At 44.8% G+C, this 24,565-nt stretch overlaps 1 protein-coding gene across 1 annotated transcript in view; it reads right to left on the bottom strand.

The window, feature by feature from the left end:
* Positions 1-24,565, bottom strand: part of LOC138368654 (methyltransferase-like protein 27) — a 134,708-nt gene that overhangs the window by 33,294 nt on the left and 76,849 nt on the right. Inside the window, exons 3-5 of the mRNA XM_069331370.1 lie at positions 18,838-18,946; positions 8,576-8,618; positions 5,304-5,419 (exon numbers count right to left, since the gene is read on the bottom strand). Of these exons, the coding sequence (XP_069187471.1) occupies positions 5,304-5,419; positions 8,576-8,618; positions 18,838-18,946 (268 nt within the window). The remainder of the gene's footprint in view (positions 1-5,303; positions 5,420-8,575; positions 8,619-18,837; positions 18,947-24,565) is intronic.

The raw sequence follows: 24,565 nt of genomic DNA, 5'->3' as shown, positions 1-24,565 counted from the left end.
ATAGATAACTTTTCAGACAGCTGACTATATATAAGTTAACATTTCTACCCATGAAAAAGAAGTCAAAACATCGTTATTATTCACAATTTTGTCAAATTATTACATTTTCGTCAAGTAACATTTTTACATTAATGTTTATTTTATTGTTAGGATGTACTTGAGGATGATAGAATATACTTCATAATGGTGGTATGTACTTGAGAATGGAAGGATGTATTAAGGATAATACGATGTTCTTGAGGAGTAGAATCTACTTCATAATTGTGGGATGCACTTGAGGATGGTTGGATCTATTTTAGGATGGTAGGAGGTACTTAAGGATGTTAGCATGTATTTCAGGATAATGAGATAACTTGAACATGGTAGGATGTACTTGAGTGTGGTAGCATGCACTTGAGGATGGTAGGGTGTACTTAAGGATGGTAGGATGTACTTGAGTGTGGTAGCATGAACTTGAGGATGGTAATGTGTACTTGAGGATGGAAGGATGCACTTGAGGATGGTAGGGTGCACTTAGGATGGTAGGATGTACTTGGGTATGGAAGGATGTACTTGAGGATAGTAGGGTTTAATTGATGAAGGTGGGATGTACTTGAGCATAGGATGTACTTGATTATAGGATGTACTTGAGGAATGTAGGATGTACTTGCGGATGGTAGGAGGTTCTTGAGGATGGTAAGATGTACTTCAAGAATATAGAAAGTACTTGAGTATGGTAGGATATACGTGAGGATGGTAGGATGTTCTTGAGGATAGTAGGGTGTAATTGTGAATGTAAGATGAACTTGAGGATGATTGGATGTACTTGAGTATGTTAGAATTTTCTTAAGGATAGTAAGATATACATGACGATGGTAGGATGTACTTGAGGTTGGAAAGAGTACTTGATGATATTAGGGTGTACTTGAGGATGGTAGGATGTTCTTAAAGATGGTCGGATCTACTTGAGGATTACAGGGTGTATTTGAAGATGGGAGAATGTACTTCAGGATGGTAGCCTATTCTTGAATACGGTAGAATGTACCTGAGAATGATAGGCTGCACTTGGGATGGAAGGATGTACTTGAGTATGGTAGAGTGTACTTCAGTATGGTAAAAGAACCACCACTATCACCACGTCCACCTCCACTAATACCACCACAACCACCACCTCAACTACCACCTCCACCACCTAGACATCCACCAGCACCTCCACTACCAACACCACCTCCACTAGCACAACCACTGCTACCACCAACTCCACAACTACCACTACCATCAGCACCACTTCTACCACCACCACCACCTCCACTAACACAACCACTATTACCACCACAATCACTGCAACCACCACTTCCACTACCACCACCTCTACTTCCACTACCACTAACACTTCCACCACCACCTTCATGGATTCTGCATTAAATGAAAATAATGAATACAAAAATTATTGTATATTCATTATTGTATTCCTTCATTATTCTCTTATTTTATTTTTACTAAATGTAGAAAATATTGTTTAAATATTTCTACATTTTTAAATATACCATTAATCCCGAAAACTACGTTTATACAACATTTAAGGTTGCCACAAGGTCTCAAATTTTCTTTATCCAACGTTGTACAGTAAGTTGTGGCAACCTATTTACGACCACACAATAACGCAGCTAATACTTGAAACCAAACGTTGCAACTACTTTAAAAAACTTTGCAGGTAAGTTGTGGCAACCTAAAATTGTTTGCTGGGCTCCCTCCTCACCTGCCCTCTCGAGATCCTCACCTGCTGCCCTCTCAAAGTTCTCCCTCACCTGCTGCCCTCTCAAGGTCCTCCCTCACCTGCTGCCCTCTCAAGGTCCTCCCACTTTTGCTGCCCTCTCGAGGTCCTCCCTCACCTGCTGCCCTCTCAAGGTCCTCCCTCACCTGCTGCCCTCTCCAGGTCCTCCTACTATTGCTGCCCTCTCAAGGTCCTCCCACACCTGCTACCCTTTCAAGGTCCTCCCACTCCTGCTGCCCTCTCAAGGTCCTCCCTCTTCTGCTGCCCTCTCAATGTCCTCCCTCGCCTGCTGCCCTCTCAAAGTTCTCCCTCACCTGCTGCCCTCTCAAGGTCCTCCCTCACCTGCTGCCCTCTCAAGGTCCTCCCACTTTTGCTGCAGTCTCAATGTCCTCCCTCGCCTGCTGCCCTCTCAAAGTTCTCCCTCACCTGCTGCCCTCTCAAGGTCCACCCACTCCTGCTGCCCTCTCAAGGTCCTCCCTCTTCTGCTGCCCTCTCCAGGTCCTCCCACACCTGCTACCCTTTCAAGGTCCTCCCACTCCTGCTGCCCTCTCAAGGTCCTCCCACGCCTGCTACCCTTTCAAGGTCCTCCCACTCCTGCTGCCCTCTCAAGGTCCTCCCTCTTCTGCTCCCCCCTCATTGTCCTCCCTCGCCTGCTGCCCTCTCAAGGTCCTCCCACTTTTGCTGCCCTCTCGAGGTCCTCCCTCACCTGTTGCCCTCTCAAGGTTCTCCTACTCCTGCTGCCCTCTAAAGGTCCTCCCACTGCTGCTGCCCACTCAAGGTCCTCCATCTACTGCTGCCCTCTCAAGGTCTTCCCACACCTGCTGCCCTCTCAAGGTCCTCCCACTCCTGCTGCCCTCTCAAGGTCCTCCCACTTCTGCTGCCCTCTCAAGGTCCTCCCACACCTGCTGCCCTCTCAAGGTCCTTCTTCACCTGCTCCCCTCTCAATGTCCTCTAAAGGTCCTCCCACACCTGCTGCCCTCTCATGGTCCTCCCACTTTTGCTGCCCTCTCAAGGGCCTCCCACATCTGCTGCCATCTCAAGGTCCTCCCACTCCTGCTGCCTTCTCGAGGTCCTCCTTCACCTGCTGCCCTCTCAAAGTCCTCCCAATTCTGCTGCCTCTCGAGGTCCTCACCTGCTGCCCTCTCGAGATCCTCCCACACCTGCGGCCTTCTCAAGGTCCTCCCACACCTCCTGCCCTCTCGAGATCCTCCCACACATGCTGCTCTCTCAAGGTCCTCCCACACCTGCTGCCCTCTCAAGGTCCTCCCACTTCTGCTGCCCTCTCAAGGTCCTCCCACTTTTGCTGCCCTATCAAGGTCCTCACCTGCTGCCCTCTCATGGTCTTCCTACTCCTGCTGCCCTCTCAAGGTCCTCCCACTCCTGCTGCCCTCTCAAGGTCCTCCCACACTTGCTGCCATCTCCAGGTCCTCCCTCACCTGCTGCCCTCTCATTGTCCTCCAACTTTTGCTGCCCTCTCGAGGTCCTCCCTCACCTGCTGCCCTTTCAAGCTCCTCCCTCACCTGCTACCCTTTCAAGGTCCTCCCAACCCTGCTGCCCTCTCAAGGTCCTCCCTCGCCAGCTGCCCTCTCAAGGCCCTCATCTGCTGCCCTCTCAAGGTCCTCCCATTCCTGCTGCCCTCTCAAGGTCCTCCCATTCCTGCTGCCTTCTCAAGGTCCTCCCACACCTGCTGTCCTCTCGAGGTCCTCCCTCACCTGCTGCCCTCTCAAGGCCCTCATCTGCTGCCCTCTCAAAGTCCTCCCATTCCTGCTGCCCTCTCAAGGTCCTCCCATTCCTGCTGCCCTCTCAAGGTCCTCCCATTCCTGCTGCCCTCTCAAGGTCCTCCCACACCTGCTGTCCTCTCAAGGTCCTCCCTCACCTGCTGCCTTCTCAATGTCCTCCCTCACCTGCTGCCCTCTCAAGGTCCTCCCACTCCTGCTGTCCTCTCAAGGTCCTCCCTCACCTGCTGCCCTCTCAAGGTCCTCCCATTCCTGCTGCCCTCTCAAGGTCCTCCCATTCCTGCTGCCCTCTCAAGGTCCTCCCTCACCTGCTGCCCTCTCAATGTCCTCCCTCACCTGCTGCCCTCTCAAGGTTCTCTTACTCCTGCTGCACTCTCAAGGTCCTCCCACACCTGCTGCCCTCTCGAGGTCCTCCCTCACCTGCTGCCCTCTCAAGGTCCTCCCTCGCCAGCTGCCCTCTCAAGGCCCTCATCTGCTGCCCTCTCAAGGTCCTCCCATTCCTGCTGCCCTCTCAAGGTCCTCCCACACCTGCTGTCCTCTCGAGGTCCTCCTTCACCTGCTGCCCTCTTAAGGTCCTCCAACACCTGCTGCCCTCACAAGGTCCTCCCACTCCTGCTGCCCTCTCAAGGTCCTTCTTCACCTGCTGCCTTCTCAAGGTCCTTCTTCACCTGCTGCCCTCTCGAGATCCTCCCACACCTGCTGCCTTCTCAAGGTCCTCCCTCACCTGCTGCCCTCTAAAGGTCCTCCCACTCCTGCTGCCCTCTCAAGGTCCTCCCTCACCTGCTGCCCTCTCAAGGTCCTCCCACACCTGCTGCCCTCTCGAGGTCCTCCCTCACCTGCTGCCCTCTCAAGGTTCTCCCACTCCTGCTGCCCTCTCAAGGTCCTCCCACACCTGCAGCCCTCTCGAGGTCCTCCCTCACCTGGTGCCCTCTCAAGGTCCTCCCACACCTGCTGCCCTCTCAAGGTCCTCCCACACCTGCTGCCTTCTCAAGGTCCTACCTCTCCTGCTGCCCTCTCAAAGTCCTCCTACTCCTGCTGCCCTCTCAAGGTCCTCCCACACTTGCGGCCCTCTCAAAGTCCTCCCTCACCTGCTGCCCTCTCAAGGTCCTCCCTCCCCTGCTGCCCTCTCGAGGTCCTCCCTCCCCTGCAGCCCTCCCGAGCTCCTCCCACACCTGCTGCCCTCTCAAGGTCCTCCCTCCTCTGCAGCCCTCCCGAGCTCCTCCCACACCTGCTGCCCTCTCAAGGTCCTCCCTCCCTGACTGCTCTCATTACATCCTCTCTCCCCTATCATACGTCGAGTCATTCTGACCAATCACATTTCGCCATAATGATACCTGCCTTCTTTGGCTTACACATCTGACGTAACGTCAGCTTCCTGTTGACTGCCATCTTTTTATTCAAAGAAAGTACAATTTCCTTCCTTTTTGAAAACGAGACATCAACACTAAATGTAACATAATCTAGTAGCTATTAATTAGCTTACTGACTCTCACCACTTATAAAAGAACAATACACACAGACTAAAATTTGTATGATAAAACCGTGAAAAACATTTAAATTTGTTTAAATGACATAAGTGAAGAAGTTTATTATAAATTAATGATAGAATTATTGAACATATGCTTTTATATAAGTTATGAATTTAAGTAATTAAGTGTAGTGGTATGGATGACAGGTAGGAGTTAAGTATCTCTATGTATATTAACATTTACTTTAGAATACAGAGGCATTGAACTACTCACTTAAGGTTCCATACTCTGGATATTCATACTTCTTTATACTTTTTAAAGACAAAGATGTGGACGGGTTCTCACCTCCAGAAATTGTTGTCGGGTTCTGGGATATGAACTCCTGATAGGTAAGGCTGTACACTCCAGTTCGTTTAAGAATGTTCAACATTCCTTCTGAGGGTTCCAGGGCATCTATGTTTCTAGAATGTTACTTTCTATTAAAGTTTTATGGAACATATATGTCAACATTTTCATTTTGAAATATATATATATATATATATATATATATATATATATATATATATATATATATATATATATATATATATATATATATATATATGTCGTACCTAATAGCCAGAACGCCACTTCTCAGCCTACTGTGCAAGGCCCGATTTGCCTAAAAAGCCAAGTTTTCATGAATTAATGTTTTTCCGACTACTTAACCTACCTAACCTAACCTAACCTAACTTTTTCTGCTACCTAACCTAACCTAACCTATAAAGATAGGTTAGGTTAGGTTAGGTAGGGTTGGTTAGGTTCGGTCATATATCTACGTTAATTTTTACTCCAATAAAAAAAATTGACCTCATACATAATGAAATGGGTAGCTTTATCATTTCATAAGAAAAAAATTAGAGCAAATATATTAATTCAGGAAAAGTTGGCTTGTTAGGCAAATCAGGCCTTGCATAGTAGGCTGAGAAGTGCGTTCTGGCTACTAGGTACGACATATATATATATATATATATATATATATATATATATATATATATATATATATATATATATGTCGTACCTAGTAGCCAGAACTCACTTCTCAGCCTACTATTCAAGGCCCGATTTGCCTAATAAGCCAAGTTTTCCTGAATTAATATATTTACTATAATTTTTTTCTTATGAAATGATAAAGCAACCCTTTTCTCTATGTATGAGGTCAATTTTTTTTTATTGGAGTTAAAATTAACGTAGATATATGACCGAACCTAACCAACCCTACCTAACCTAACCTAACCTATATTTATAGGTAAGGTTAGGTTAGGTAGCCAAAAAAAGCTAGGTTAGGTTAGGTTAGGTAGGTTAGATAGACGAAAAAACATTAATTCATGAAAACTTGGCTTATTAGGCAAATCGGGCCTTGAATAGTAGGCTGAGAAGTGCGTTCTGGCTATTAGGTACGACATATATATATATATATATATATATATATATATATATATATATGTCGTACCTAGTAGCCAGAACTCACTTTTCAGCCTACTATTCAAGGCCCGATTTGCCTAATAAGCCAAGTTTTCCTGAATTAATATATTTACTATAATTTTTTTCTTATGAAATGATAAAGCAACCCTTTTCTCTATGTATGAGGTCAATTTTTTTTTATTGGAGTTAAAATTAACGTAGATATATGACCGAACCTAACCAACCCTACCTAACCTAACCTAACCTATATATATAGGTAAGGTTAGGTTAGGTAGCCAAAAAAAGCTAGGTTAGGTTAGGTTAGGTAGGTTAGGTAGACGAAAAAACATTAATTCATGAAAACTTGGCTTATTAGGCAAATCGGGCCTTGAATAGTAGGCTGAGAAGTGCGTTCTGGCTATTAGGTACGACATATATATATATATATATATATATATATATATATATATATATATATATATATATATATATATATATATATATATATATATATAATGTGTTTGTTTTTTAAATCAAACATATATATATGAAAACAAACACATATAAATGTATTTATTTTAATAATACAATGAAACAGTACATTTTTGTACACTATATATTTTTTTTTACCTTATTCTTACCTATCTTGATGTTACCTTGAGATGATTTCGGGGCTTTAGTGTCCCCGCGGCCCGGTCTTCGACCAGGCCTCCACCCCAAGGAAGCAGCCCGTGACAGCTGACTAACACCCAGGTACCTATTTACTGCTAGGTAACAGGGGCATAGGGTGAAAGAAACTCTGCCCATTGTTTCTCGCCGGCGCTCGGGATCGAACCCGGGACCATAGGATCACAAGTCCAGCGTGCTGTCCGCTCGGCCGACCAGCTCCTATTATCTATTTTTGTACCGACTCTTACCATTCCTGTGATTCTTAACTTCTTTCTCTCATTCATTCCACCTTTCACCTCACTCTGTTTCCTCGTATTGTTCATCTCTTCCACTTTATTTCCATTACTTGACTTAATATTAGTCCAGGATGGTCCGAACCGTCGTTTTCTTAATTTTCTGATCTGTGGTTTGGTCATCATATTACACTTACATCATTGTGACTCGTCTTCTGCATGCATTTTATATTACTGAATTAGCCGAAATGACATTCTATTAAATCACAAATGAGACTGAAAGACCTGACTTAACCTTACCAGTACAAAACAATGCTACACACTATGTTAGAACTAATATTGTACCTAAATGGGCTATACTAGGCCTAAGACTGTTTTAGTTGGGTTTTAGTTTTGCCTTCCAAATTAATAGGATAAAATTGTAACATTTTAGGGCTAACAGTATTTCGGTACATTTTAGCAAATAGTGACTAAGTATTATCATTTTTAAGAGAATAGGTTATCAAATGTAAGAACAAATTTCACACGTGGATATACACTAGATGTTAAAAATAAAAACTAAGCAAATAACTAAATAGTAAATTTTAGTTGGATAAATTTTGATTTAAAACATATATTGGGGAACATCGGGCAGGAAATATTGGGGAACATCGGGCAGGAAATATTGGGGAACATCGGGCAGGAAATATTGGGGAACATCGGGCAGGAAATGTTGGGGAACACTGGGCAGGAAATATTGGGGAACACTGGGCAGGAAATATTGGGGAACACTGGGCAGGAAATATTGGGAACACTGGGCAGGAAATATTGGGGAACACTGATCAGGAAATATTGGGGAACACTGGGCAGGAAATATTGGGAACACTGGGCAGGAAATATTGGGGAACACTGATCAGGAAATATTGGGGAACACTGACCAGGAAATATTGGGGAACACTAACCAGGAAATATTGGGAACACTGACCAGGAAATATTGGGAACACTGACCAGGAAATATTGGGGAACACTGGCCAGGAACTTCGGACTCATTATTATGGAACAAGTTACCATGTAACGTCAGAGAGACAAACACACTAGATAGCTTGACGCTTTTGTTAGACAAATATATGAGCGGGAGTTGTTGGAAATAAATAGGACCTGCCTAGCAAGGTCCTTCATTCTTATCGAGACCAGGACTTTTCGGTTGTAAACCAACTATGCTGACCACTCCGCTACAGATGTATTTGAATTATTCAGAAGGGATTGTCTTGTACAATTTCCCATTATACTCACGTGAATCCTTTCTTGTGCAGCTCGAGGCCAACGGCGCCGGTACCTGAAGAATATATTCCACTCTTTAGTAAATTAAACAATAATGAAATAATAGGCCATTTAAGTAAGAGACAATAATAATAATATGAAGTATGAGACAATAATATAACTAGGCTTGTTATTATATTGTTTTAATATTTTTACCAATTATATAAGTAGTGTTTATTTCAATATGCACGTGTAGTATTTTATAACAACTGAAATTTTCACTGAGCATATCCTAAAGTGTTTTTAATATTAAGCTGTTTTATTGGTCAATGACAGTGCAAATTCCATCTGAAACTTAGCTGTCAATAGATGGCATTAGTAGTAGTAGTCACTTAAAGGATTTGAAATGAAAGAAAAACGATTGTTTTCAAATGTGTGATACGCGTATAATAGCTGCATATTTGTCATTTAATATTGGGTAAATTCCCATTTCGTTTCCTATATCGTGTTTCTTTTCTAAACCAAATCTAGTGGCGTTTATATAATCATCATTTAATATATTTCTTTATCTAAAAAAAATATATCTACCCTGAAATATATTACTTCAGGATACGTTTAAACCAACTACTATATATATTATATCAAGAAAAGCTATTCAATTCGCTTAGAGGAATATTTATATTCTTAAAAATCATAATCATTAAAAGTATTGGTTTGATAATAACTTAGAAATATATAGTGAAGAAAAGAAAATATTTTCACTGAAAATTTTATTGGATTATGCTACTATCTAGGAGGCCTAGGAATACATTGTAATATCAAGTGTTTCAAAGTAGATACCAAATACATCAGTAATAAGATAGTTTAATAGTGTAGTTAGATTGTTCGGATGTAGCAATGCATAGGAAAAATAGTACTGTTACATCAAAGAAATAATTACAATTAAATAACAGAAAAATAATATATTTGAAATGACACATGTAGTCATGCATTATATTTTAAAAAAATAAAACAGATTCATTGTGAAAAACTGGTGTGTATATAAATGTTTCGGTTGTACATTGGCTTATGGATCATTTAATCTTTACTATTTATTTATCTATTTATTTTATTTATAATTACTTTCTTTGATAATCATGCACCCCTCGCATGCCGAAGTGATTTGATAAAATATCTGTGCCCAATAAATGACAGGAGTGTTGTCGGATGTTGGGTGCAAGTAGATCGGTCTCACAACTTACCAACACTTTCAGACAATTGCTGGCTAGGTGGTTACAGCACAGGACTGCCAGGGGTATGGAGACCCCTGACTAACTAGGTTCGAATCCTTCAGAGGTCAAGAGGTGCGAGCAAGCAACAGGGTCTCTGTATCACAGGTAGTTAGGAAAGCCAGGTCAGCCCTCGACAGACACAAGCAATACAGAAATCCTTTTGACACTTGGGTCGCTCGTCCCTCAACTGCTTGAGAGCAATAAAGAAGATGACTGATGGGTCCTAACACTGTATTTATATTCAGTGATTGAAGCTGTGGGCTTGATCCCTGAGCCAACCCAAATAATGACAAGTAGAAAATGAGCATGAACACTGGGGACAGTATTTCGGAATGTGGAATATAGTAAAGGAACGTATACTACCAAAATAAATTTATTCAACAAACTTACTTACAAATACACTAATACTAATATACAAATACACTAATACACACGAGGCCCCTAATAATAGGTGCCTCGTAGCCTGGGGGATAGCGCGCAGGACTCGTAATTCTGTGGCGCGGGTTCGATTCCCGCATGAGTCAGAAACAAATGGGGCAAAGTTTCTTTCACCCTGACTGCCCCTATTACCTAGCAGTAAATAGGTACCTGGGAGTTAGTCAGCTGTCACAGGCAGCTTCCTGGTGTGTGTGTGGTGTGGGGGAAAAAAAATAGTTAGTAAACTGTTGATTGACAGTTGAGAGGCGGGCCGAAAGATCAAAGCTCAACCCCCGCAAACATAACTAGGTGAACACAAGGACATAAGTTACGTTACGTTAATAAAGAGTGTCACATCAACAACTAACAACACCTTCTTCCAGCAGACTTCGTTCCCACCACTCTGACAGGTGATAATTGAGACCACGGTCTCGACCCTCTGGATAGGTCATGAACAATAATGAACAAACTTGAATACTATTGAATACTTTGGTCATTTCTGCACTCGACACTGGCAGTATCAAAACATTTCTTACTAGCTGTACCCGGCCATGCGTTGCTGTGGCTCAGCAACGCATGTGCGTTGCTGAGCCACAACAACCTTCCCCTTGTCTCCCAGTACTCCCCACCATTCCCCTCTCCACCGTGCCCTCGTCCTCCCAACCATTCCCTACTCCCCCATCCCCTCGTCCACTCCACCATTCCCGCCGCTTCCCCGTCCCTTTGTCCTCCCCACCATCCCCCCACTCCATCGTTTTCTCGTCCTCCTAACCATTCCCCACTCCACCGTCCCCTCATCCTCCCCCCCCCATCTCACACTCCAATCCCCTCGTCCTGCCTACCATTCCCCCCTCCCCCATCCCCTCGTCCTCCCCCACTTCCCTGTCCTCTTGTCCTCCTCACCATTCTCCTTTCACCTGTTCCCTCGTCCCCACCATCCCCAACTACCCGTCCCCTCGTCCTCCCCACCATTGCCCACTTCCTCGTCTGATGCATTCCCAAATGATCTGATGTTCCCATCAGAAAATTGGGAACATCAAATGATATGATGTTCCCATCTTTGAAATATAAGAAAAACAGTTAAAAAGACAAAATGATAAAAAAATAAATAAACTATACTCTCGCAATGAACGGTATGGTAAACAACACAGCTCAATTCCAGTACAATGTCAAACAAAATAATAAAATCAAAATGAAAATAAATCGAAATCTATGATAATTCAATCTGTCTATGCAGATGCAGTCAGAAACATTGCAATGGAATCGTAACATATTTAGTATAGCGTGTTGCTCTTACGTGCAACAGACGACGCTGTTTCTTAAAAAGAAAGTGTTTTTATCTGTCACAGGAGTGGCATCTATACTTATACTTTCGAAATAAATGGTATGGTAAACAACACAGCTCAATTCCAATGCAATGTCACACAAAATAATTAAATCAAAATGAAAATAAATCGAAATCTATGAAAATTCAACTTATCAATGCAATTCAACTTATCAATGCAATTCAACTTATCAATGCAATTCAACTTATCACTGGCACTCCACAAAGTATTTAATCAATCACAACACTTTCTTTGTCACCCAAACACTGTTATTGGACATGATGGTAACAATCCGAACTGACATGTGTTACATAACCTTACACTCATGGCAGTCACCCAACATGTCACGTGACACGCCCCTTTGGAGTGTCGAAACCTGTTCATTTTAACCAAGCGTGACACCTTGGCCTTTAAACAACGTCCTAAACGACCATAACCATCACCTTGACCTTTCCACAATCTCAATGTATCCAGGCACAGAGAGAGCTCGTTGCAAGATATACTCTCCGAGATTGGATCAATAATCACCAATTAGTTAGTTGGTGATTATTAATCACCAAAGAGGCCCTTTATACTCACGTTTACAACGCTTTACGTACGCAACCATGCATTCACTGACGATGATGTTGGCTTAAGGCGACCTGTGGATACTCAGGTGGTGAATTATGCAGATTTTGATGACTAGCTATCTTTTCCTTGCAGAGAGGGAGCTCGACCCTAAATATCCAAGATAAAGCTGAGTAAAGCTCAAACCTCAAGCTAATCATTCACGGTGAAGTCTCTACACACTGATGTTAACCCTGTACATTGCACGTCAAAGGAGAAACAATTATTGCCCAATGGGAGCTGGTCTATTACTCCGACACAACCGTCCAAAGATCTAGCTTTTGCACAGCCACAATAATCACAGTGTGCACGTGGGTAAGGTTACACCCACTGGGTACCCACGCGCTCTGAGTGAGACTCTCGTGGACCCACACTTGTCCGCCCTGGGATAGATTACCTTACGTGTCACTTGACCTCGATAATGCGACCTTATACGAAGATCACCTCAATAAGTCTCACACACAGCTCTTGGGACAAACTTTACAGCAATTGTCACTAATGATGCATCACTGCTTCACTGGCAATCACTTGCTCTAAGACTCCACAAGTGACACAGAGTCTTACTAGTAGTCACATATGTTATTAGCATACTTCAGTAAACCACCCACTCCAGCTGTGTAAGTGAGATCCGCCTTACACTGGTTTCCTCCATAAAATAACACGTGCTCACCTAGTTGTGCTTGCGAGGGTTGAGCTGTGGCTCTTTAGGCCGGTCTCTCAACTGTCAAGCTATTTTTTTTTCCACACACTACCACCAGGAGGCAGCCCATAACAGCTGTCTAACTCCCAGGTATCTATTTACTGCTAAATGAACAGGCTCATCAGGGTGAAAGAAACTCTGCCCATTTGTTTCCGGCTCTCCCGGGGATCGATCCCGGACCCTTCGGACTACGAATCCCGAGCGCTGTCCACTCAGCCGTCAGGCCCCTAACGTGGCCCTACAAGGCTCTTACACACACATATACTGTCTGTAACGATCATCAGTGGTCGACGACGTGTCCGTGACCGTAGTAGCCATGTAATTGCAGAAATCTTTTTTGATGATAAATTCCATTGCACTGCAATTACCAGTGATTTGTGTCTGGCATTTTGCGATGTGGCGGGATACTAATACTAGTATCCTGCCACATGTCCTGCCACATGAATCCTGATCGTGACCTAGGTCACGTTTAACTGAGTAGGGAGAGTTATGCCGATAAGGGTCCCTTCCATCGCTGAGATGGATGAGGAGTGATAATCGTGGGACCCGGGTGTGGTTTCCGGTTATCCTGTGGCCTTTTAATGGGTGATTATGTAGTGTAGAGGCTCTCCTACACGCTGAGATGGGTGAGATAAGGTTAAGTGGGATGGATGAGTGTGATGGATGAGTGTGTTTAATTGCAAGCTATGCGGTCTTGATGCAATTTTGCGGTTACCCTCAGGGGAAGGGTAGTGTGTGTGGTGAAAGTGTATGTTTAAAAAGCGTAGAATGGTTTGCCATCCGTCCATTCTATTGCTGGACTGGAAAGACATATGGATGAACGTGATGAATGAGAGTTAATAATCACGAGACCTGGGTGGGGTTTCCGGTTAACCCGTTCCCTCAAGGGGTGGGTAGTATGTGTAATGAAAGTGGGTGTTTAGAAAGCATAGATTTGTTTTGCCGTCCGTGTATGTACAGGTGGTGAGATGGATGAATGACGGATGAGGGTGATAATCGCAAGAACTGGGTGTGGTTTCCGGTTAACCCGCCTCTAAAAGCATGATTATGTAGAGGCTCCCCCATACAATCAGAGGAGATGGGTGCTGTATGGGTGGATGACAGGGGTTCATGGTGATTGACCTTAAACGATTTGGCTGAGGTGGGTTTGGGAGATTGGACTACCGCGTCTGCCCCATCCGTGTGTGTGTAATTACCTAAGTGTAGTTACAGGATGAGAGCTACGCTCTCATCTTAGGCTCTTTGGTCCCACCTCTCAACCGTCAATTAACAGGTGTACAGATTCCTGAGCCTATTGGGCTCTATCATATCTACACCTGAAACTGTGTATGGAGTCAGCCTCCACCACATCACTTCCTAATGCATTCCATTTGTCAACCACTCTGACACTAAAAAAGTTCTTTCTAATATCTCTGTGGCTCATTTGGGCACTCAGTTTCCACCTGTGTCCCCTAGTGCGTGTGTCCCTTGTGTTAAATAGCCTGTCTTTATCTACCCTATCAATTCCCTTCAGAATCTTGAATGTGGTGATCATGTCCCCCCTAACTCTTCTGTCTTCCAGCGAAGCTAGGTTTAATTCCCGTAGTCTCTCCTCGTAGCTCATACCACTGAGCTCGGGTACAAGTCTGGTGCAAACCTTTGAACCTTTTCCAGTTTAGTCTTATCCCTGACTAGATATGGACTCCATGCTGGGGCTGCATACTCCAGGATTGGCCTGACATATATGGTATACAAAGTTCTGAATGATTCTTTACACAAGTTTCTGAATGCCGTTCGTATGTTGACCAGCCTGGCATATGCCGCTGATGTTATCCTCTTGATATGTGCTGCTGAAGACAGGTCTGGCGTGATATCAACCCCTAAGTCTTTTTCTTTCTCTGACTCCTGAAGAATTTACTCTCCCAGATGATACCTTGTATCTGGCCTCCTGCTCCCTACACCTATCTTCATTACATTACATTTGGTTGGGTTAAACCCTAACAACCATTTGTTCGACCATTCCTTCAGCTTGTCTAGGTCTTCTTGAAGCCTCAAACAGTCCTCTTCTGTTTTAATCCTTCTCATAATTTTGGCATCGTCCGCAAACATTGAGAGAAATGAATCGATACCCTCCGGGAGATCATTTACATTTACCAGAAACAAGATAGGACCGAGTATAGAGCCCGGTGGGACTCCACTGGTGACTTCACGCCAATCGGAGGTCTCACCTCTCACCGTAACTGTGTGTGTCTGTGTGTGTGTGTGTGTGTGTGTGTGTGTGTGTGTGTGTGTGTGTGTGTGTGTGTGTGTGTGTGTGTGTGTGTGTGTGTGTGTGTGAGAGAGTGTGAGAGAGTGTGAGAGTGTGTGTGTGTGTGTGTGTGTGTACTCACCTAGTTGTACTCGCCTAGTTGTGCTTGCGGGGGTTGAGCTCTGGCTCTTTGGTCCCGTCTCTCAACCGTCAATCAACAGGTGTACAGGTTTCTGAACCTATTGGGCTCTATCATATCTACACTTGAAACTGTGTATGGAATCAGCCTCCACCACATTACTTCCTAATGCATTCCATTTGTCAACTACTCTGACACTAAAAAAGTTCTTTCTAATATCTCTGTGGCTCATTTGGGCACTCAGTTTCCACCTGTGTCCCCTAGTGCGTGTGCCCCCTTGTGTTAAATAGCCTGTCTTTATCAACCCTGTCAATTCCCTTGAGAATCTTGAATGTGGTGATCATGTCCCCCCTAACTCTTCTGTCTTCCAGCGAAGCGAGGTTTAATTCCCGTAGTCTCTCCTCGTAGCTCATACCACTGAGCTCGGGTTCAAGTCTGGTGCAAACCTTTGAACCTTTTCCAGTTTAGTCTTATCCCTGACTAGATATGGACTCCATGCTGGGGCTGCATACTCCAGGATTGGCCTGACATATATGGTATACAAAGTTCTGAATGATTCTTTACACAAGTTTCTGAATGCCGTTCGTATGTTGACCAGCCTGGCATATGCCGCTGATGTTATCCTCTTGATATGTGCTGCTGAAGACAGGTCTGGCGTGATATCAACCCCTAAGTCTTTTTCTTTCTCTGACTCCTGAAGAATTTCCTCTCCCAGATGATACCTTGTATCTGGCCTCCTGCTCCCTACACCTATCTTCATTACATTACATTTGCTTGGGTTAAACCCTAACAACCATTTGTTCGACCATTCCTTCAGCTTGTCTAGGTCTTCTTGAAGCCTCAAACAGTCCTCTTCTGTTTTAATCCTTCTCATAATTTTGGCATCGTCCGCAAACATTGAGAGAAATGAATCGATACCCTCCGGGAGATCATTTACATTTACCAGAAACAAGATAGGACCGAGTATAGAGCCCGGTGGGACTCCACTGGTGACTTCACGCCAATCGGAGGTCTCACCTCTCACCGTAACTGTGTGTGTGTGTGTGTGTGTGTGTGTGTGTGTGTGTGTGTGTGTGTGTGTGTGTGTGTGTGTGTGTGTGTGTGTGTGAGAGAGAGTGTGAGAGAGTGTGAGAGTGTGTGTGTGTGTGTGTGTACTCACCTAGTTGTACTCGCCTAGTTGTGCTTGCGGGGGTTGAGCTCTGGCTCTTTGGTCCCGTCTCTCAACCGTCAATCAACAGGTGTACAGGTTTCTGAACCTATTGGGCTCTATCATATCTACACTTGAAACTGTGTATGGAATCAGCCTCCACCACATTACTTCCTAATGCATTCCATTTGTCAACTACTCTGACACTAAAAAAGTTCTTTCTAATATCTCTGTGGATCATTTGGGCACTCAGTTTCCACCTGTGTCCCCTAGTGCGTGTGCCCCCTTGTGTTAAATAGCCTGTCTTTATCAACCCTGTCAATTCCCTTGAGAATCTTGAATGTGGTGATCATGTCCCCCCTAACTCTTCTGTCTTCCAACGAAGTGAGGTTCAATTCCCGCAGTCTCTCCTCGTAGCTCATACCTCTCAGCTCGGGTACTAGTCTGGTGGCAAACCTTTGAACCTTTTCCAGTTTAGCCTTATGCTTGACTAGATACGGACTCCATGCTGGAGCCGCATACTCCAGGATTGGTCTGACATATGTGGTATATAATGTTCTGAAAGTTTCCTTACACAGGTTTCTAAAGGCCGTTCTTATGTTAGCCAACCTGGCATATGCTGCTGATGTTATCCTCTTGATATGAGCTTCAGGGGACAGGTCTGGCGTGATATCAACCCCCAGGTCTTTCTCTCTGACTCTTGAAGTATTTCATTTCCCAAGTGATACCTTGTATCTGGTCTCCTGCTTCCTACCCCAATCTTCATTACATTACATTTGCTTGGGTTAAACTCTAACAGCCATTTGTTCGACCATCCCTGCAGCTTGTCCAGGTCTTCTTGAAGCCTCAAGCTGTCCTCCTCTGTCCTTCTCATAATTTTGGCGTCGTCAGCAAACATTGAGATGAATGCGTCTATACCCTCTGGGAGATCATTTACGTATATCAGAAACAGGATAGGTCCAAGCACAGAGCCCTGTGGGACTCCACTGGTGACTTCACGCCATTCTGAGGTCTCACCCCTCGCTGTAACTCTCTGCTCCCTATTGCTTAGGTACTCCCTTATCCACTGGAGCGCCCTACCAGTTACTCCTGCCTGTTTCTCCAGCTTATGCATCAACCTTTTATAGGGTACTTTGTCAAAGGCTTTCCGACAGTCCAAAAAAATGCAGTCCGCCCATCCTTCTCTTTCTTGCTTAATCTTTTTCACCTGATCGTAGAATTCTATCAAGCCTGTAAGGCAAGATTTACCCTCCCTAAACCCATGTTGATGTGTGTGTGTGTGTGTGTGTGTGTGTGTGTGTGTGTGTGTGTGTGTGTGTGTGTGTGTGTACAGATGTAGGGGACGGGATGCAGAATGCGTGGATTTGATGCAAAATGCGCGGACGTGATGCAAAGTGCGCGGACACGATGCAAACTGTCGGACAGGATGCAAAACATGCTGGGCGTGATGTAAAACGTGCGGCTGTTCGTCATCGTCTAGAGGGTGGGAACCATAGTTTAAGATTCAAATAATGTTTTGGATGTATTGGGGAGAGTTGGGTAGTGATGCAATCATATTTGTTTTTAAAATATATCGCCCATAGAAAGAACTACTTTTTTTAACTAAAGAGAGAAAGGAGATGAGTGTGAAGGAGGTTAATGGTTTGACAAATCGAGTCGGGGCAGTGTGTTGCTAGCTCGCTGGTCAAGGTAGGCCAGTTGGCTGCTCTGGGCCCTCGAGGAAGAGGCATCATTCTCTCACTCTTTCTCACTCTCCATATAATTTCAAACATTTCCTATGTGTCATAATCGTTAGAAATGTCAAATCATTGGAATCTAAATCATCAACATATTTAGCATTTAAAAATATAATTTACTGGTATAAAAGAGTATTTATATTTGTATAAACTTCTATATAAATGCATATTGAAACAAAAACGAATGACAAAGTCAAATGAAGCATAAACTAGAAAATAGACTGAAACAACTATTTGACCACTGAAATTGTTTGAAACATTTACTGTCATTCATTGATAAGATAACGTCATTACTATTATCACCAAAACACAGCTTCTTGGCGCAAGTGGCCTTGTAAGCTAAATATAATGTTCTATGTTAGTAAACATGACGCATTGTGGAACATAATGTTTTCTACATAAATATTATGTAAATACTTATATATTTTTCCAATATTATTCTTAGCATATTTGGTCCACATTCCATAGATTATTGCTAGGTAATGCTTAACGATTCACCCAGTAAGTAGTGTTACTAATCCATTTATATATCCAAAATAGATAGGAATGTATGCACAGGACTGAACAGTACCGGGACATGGTCTCTAGAATACAGGGACATCATTGGGGTCTCACCCATACCTAAGACCCATTACCTATTTTTCCTAAATTTAATTTTTTTTTCTAAGATTAATTATTTTAACATTGAAGTAATTAATCTTTATGTTGAAGGCAAATTGTACTGTACCTGCGGCAATGTCCATCACTCGGACGTGTTGACGGCGGTCCTCTGGGACCATCTGAGCCACGTGCTCAGCAGCGATCACGTGCCCTCTGTAATTCGCACAGTCCAACATCTAGCCAAGATAAGAATGTCACATTTCAGAGATGCTTCGTTGTTATTATTATACCTATAAATAATTGACCAAAAATATCTTGTATGATAGGTAAAAATACGAAATATCAATATATATTCCTCTGAGATTATGGTTATGCTCCTATAAATATTGTTACAAGTTATTGGTAATTTTAATGTATATAAGGACTTACCGAGCAATCCTATTTCTTTGATATGTTAAACTGCTCCAATTGTTTATAGATTATTGACACCTGACGTCTCAATATTTATTAAGAGGAACTCTTGTAAACATTTGCCTGTTCTGTATTTATTTGTATTGCTTTATTTTCTAACCCTTGTGGAGGCACTTTTAGTTTATACTCATTTGATATTGAAAATGTTCAATTAGCATACGAGTAATAATTTGGTTTAATATCACACCTACACACTGGAGTTCTGTGAGATGGCTGGACGCAGCTATTGTTGGGTCAGTATTTAAAATTTTGAGGACAGTCAGGGGCGTTAAACTATTATCTTGTCCCTTATATGTTTTATATGTAAAATTATATAAAATACCGTAACTGAGAAGTTAGCAGGACATCTAACGAAAAGAGCCTATATAGTACACTGCTACCACATTTATGTAAATATCTTGTCACTCGAACTTTTGTTTAAGTTAAGATGACTGAGATCACACACGACACAGAGAGTGGGCAGACTGTACAGACACGACACAGAGAGTGGGCAGACTGTACAGACACGACACAGAGAGTGGGCAGACTGTACAGACACGACACAGAGAGTGGGCAGACTGTACAGACACGACACAGAGAGTGGGCAGACTGTACAGACACGACACAGAGAGTGGGCAGACTGTACAGACACGACACAGAGAGTGGGCAGACTGCACAGACACGACACAGAGAGTGGACAGACTGTACAGACACGACACAGAGAGTGGACAGACTGCACAGACAAGACACAGAGAGTGGACAGACTGCACAGACACGACACAGAGAGTGGACAGACTGCACAGACACGACACAGAGAGTGGACAGACTGCACAGACACGACACAGAGAGTGGACAGACTGCACAGACACGACACAGAGAGTGGACAGACTGCACAGACACGACACAAAGAGTGGACAGACTGCACAGACACGACACAGAGAGTGGACAGACTGTAAAGACACGACACAGAGAGTGGACAGACTGTACAGACAAGACAGAGAGTGGACAGACTGTACAGACACGACACAGAGAGTGGACAGACTGTACAGACACGACACAGAGAGTGGACAGACTGCACAGACACGACACAGAGAGTGGACAGACTGTACAGACACGACACAGAGAGTGGACGGACTGCACAGACACGACACAGAGAGTGGACAGACTGCACAGACACGACACAGAGAGTGGACAGACTGTACAGACACGACACAGAGAGTGGACAGACTGCACAGACACGACACAGAGAGTGGACAGACTGCACAGACACGACACACAGAGTGGACAGACTGTACAGACGCGACACAGAGAGTGGACAGACTGTACAGACACGACACAGAGAGTGGGCAGACTGTACAGACACGACACAGAGAGTGGACAGACTGCACAGACACGACACAGAGAGTGGACAGACTGTACAGACACGACACAGAGAGTGGACAGACTGCACAGACACGACACAGAGAGTGGACAGACTGCACAGACACGACACAGAGAGTGGACAGACTGTACAGACACGACACAGAGAGTGGACAGACTGTACAGACACGACACAGAGAGTGGACAGACTGTACAGACACGACACAGAGAGTGGGCAGACTGTACAGACACGACACAGAGAGTGGACAGACTGCACAGACACGACACAGAGAGTGGACAGACTGTACAGACAAGACACAGAGAGTGGACAGACTGCACAGACACGACACAGAGAGTGGACAGACTGTACAGACACGACACAGAGAGTGGACAGACTGCACAGACACGACAGAGATTGGACAGACTGCACAAACACGACACAGAGAGTGGACAGACTGTACAGACACGACACAGAGAGTGGACAGACTGCACAGACACGACACAGAGAGTGGACAGACTGTACAGACACGACACAGAGAGTGGACAGACTGTACAGACAAAGACACAGAGTGGACAGACTGCACAGACACGACACTGAGAGTGGACAGACTGTACAGACACGACACAGAGAGTGGACAGACTGCACAGACACGACACAGAGAGTGGACAGACTGTACAGACACGACACAGAGAGTGGACAGACTGCACAGACACGACACAGTGAGTGGACAGACTGTACAGACACGACACAGAGAGTGGGCAGACTGCACAGACACGACACAGAGAGTGGACAGACTGTACAGACACGACACAGAGAGTGGACAGACTGCACAGACAAGACACAGAGAGTGGACAGACTGTACAGACACGACACAGAGAGTGGACAGACTGCACAGACACGACACAGAGAGTGGACAGACTGTACAGACACGACACAGACAGTGGACAGACTGCACAGACACGACACAGAGAGTGGACAGACTGCACAGACACGACACAGAGAGTGGACAGACTGCACAGACACGACACAGAGAGTGGACAGACTGCACAGACACGACACAGAGAGTGGACAGACTGCACAGACACGACACAGAGAGTGGACAGACTGTACAGACACGACACAGAGAGTGGACAGACTGTACAGACAAGACACAGAGAGTGGACAGACTGCACAGACACGACACAGAGAGTGGACAGACTGCACTGACACGACACAGAGAGTGGACAGACTGTACAGACACGACACAGAGAGTGGACAGACTGCACAGACACGACACAGAGAGTGGACAGACTGCACAGACACGACACAGAGAGTGGACAGACTGTACAGACACGACACAGAGAGTGGGCAGACTGCACAGACACGACACAGAGAGTGGACAGACTGCACAGACACGACACAGAGAGTGGACAGACTGCACAGACACGACACAGAGAGTGGACAGACTGTACAGACACGACACAGAGAGTGGACAGACTGCACAGACAAGACACAGAGAGTGGACAGACTGTACAGACACGACACAGAGAGTGGACAGACTGCACAGACACGACACAGAGAGTGGACAGACTGTACAGACACGACACAGACAGTGGACAGACTGCACAGACACGACACAGAGAGTGGACAGACTGCACAGACACGACACAGAGAGTGGACAGACTGCACAGACACGACACAGAGAGTGGACAGACTGCACAGACACGACACAGAGAGTGGACAGACTGTACAGACACGACACAGAGAGTGGGCAGACTGCACAGACACGACACAGAGAGTGGACAGACTGTACAGAAACGACACAGAGAGTGGACAGACTGCGCAGACACGACACAGAGAGTGGATAGACTGTACAGACACGACACAGAGAGTGGACAGACTGTACAGACACGACACAGAGAGTGGATAGACTGTACAGACACGACACAGAGAGTGGACAGACTGCACAGACACGACACAGAGAGTGGACAGACTGTACAGACACGACACAGAGAGTGGACAGACTGCACAGACACGACACAGAGAGTGGACAGACTGCACAGACACGACACAGAGAGTGGACAGACTGTACAGACACGACACAGAGAGTGGACAGACTGCACAGACACGACACAGAGAGTGGACAGACTGTACAGACACGACACAGAGAGTGGACAGACTGCACAGACACGACACAGAGAGTGGACAGACTGCACAGACACGACACAGAGAGTGGACAGACTGTACAGACACGACACAGAGAGTGGACAGACTGCACAGACACGACACAGAGAGTGGGCAGACTGTACAGACAAGACAGAGAGTGGGCAGACTGTACAGACACGACACAGAGAGTGGACAGACTGTACAGACAAGACAGAGAGTGGGCAGACTGTACAGACACGACACAGAGAGTGGACAGACTGCACAGACAAGACAGAGAGTGGACAGACTGCACAGACACGACACAGAGAGTGGACAGACTGCACAGACACGACACAGAGAGTGGACAGACTGCACAGACACGACACAGAGAGTGGGCAGACTGTACAGACACGACACAGAGAGTGGACAGACTGCACAGACAAGACAGAGAGTGGACAGACTGTACAGACAAGACACAGAGAGTGGACAGACTGTACAGACAAGACACACAGAGAATGGACAGATTGTACAGACAAGACAGAGAGTGGACAGATTCTACAGACAAGACACAGAGAGTGGACAGACTGTACAGACAAGACGCAGAGAGTGAACAGACTGTACAGACAAGACACAGAGCGTGGACAGACTGTACAGACAAGACACAGAGAGTGGACAGACTGTACAGACAAAACACAGAGAGTGGACAGAGTGTACAGACACGACACAGAGAGTGGACAGACTGTACAGACAAGACACAGAGAGTGGACAGACTGTATATGTTTGTACTGTCTGAACCCTTGGACACAGTACCCAGAAGACACTAGCGCACAAGGTGGAGAAACAAGCAGGAGTGTCAGGGAAGGTCAGGGAAAAAAATCACAAAAATATATAAATTCAGGAAAATTTGGCTTATTAGTCAAATCGGGCCTTGCATAGTAGGTCAAGTGCTGCGATCAGGCTACTAGGTACAACATATATATATATATATATATATATATATATATATATATATATATATATATATATATATATATATATATATATATATATGTGACTGAAAACTCACACCCCAGAAGTGACTCAAACCCATACTCCCAGGAGCAACGCAACTGGTAACTACAGGACGCCTTAATCTGCTTGACCATCATGACTGGACATAAAGAAGTGATAGCCCAAGCTATTTAAACCACTTTCCCGCCAGCATTCGGATGGTAATCTTGGGCATAGCATTTTATCAAATCACCTCATTCTTTGGGGCACACGTGAGGAATTGGGGCTATGCCCAAGATTACCATCCGAGAGCTGGCGGGGAAGTGGTTCAAATAGCTTCAAATATAGGTTCAAAATATATATAAAATAGTTGGTTGGATATGATGAACAATTTGAGATTATGGGCAGTGAATAAGAAAATAGATAAATGACAGGTTAGGAGATGTGGATAATTTGCTGGAGGCGTGAGGCTCGCTTCTGGAGCGCTTTGACACTCACTTGAGTGCCAAACATCGCAGGGGGAAGCTGTGCTCTGTTTGAGCTCCCGTCAGAAGGGGACCCCTAGTGATATATTTCCAAGAGAAGAGAAGTGCAGACGTTCCAGCTATTGAATCGAGCTGGAAACGTTGTGGTCTCAAGTCCTGGACGGCGAGGAGTGTTTACTAAGCCGCCCAGAGACATTATCGTGGGCCGTGGGAGTGCCCTGACCAGACTCAGTCAGAGGAAGGAGCGCCCTCGACTAGGCAATCTGTGGTAAGCACGATTTAAGCCAATTCATAGTGATTACTTGTAGTTGGTCGTGTGCCCAGCGACAGTAGCAATGTTTATTGATAAGTTAGGCATGTTTTGATATGGCAGAAGGCCTAAAATAAGAGAGTGGAGAGGGAGCAACGCCCCGGAGGGCGGAGCGACGTCCGTCTCTTCTGAGCGC

Source organism: Procambarus clarkii, chromosome 25 (genome assembly GCF_040958095.1).
Source record: "Procambarus clarkii isolate CNS0578487 chromosome 25, FALCON_Pclarkii_2.0, whole genome shotgun sequence".
NCBI classification, from domain to species: Eukaryota; Metazoa; Arthropoda; class Malacostraca; order Decapoda; family Cambaridae; genus Procambarus; species Procambarus clarkii.
Note: the sequence above shows the minus strand (reverse complement) of the source record. Positions and strands in the feature narration are given on the sequence as shown.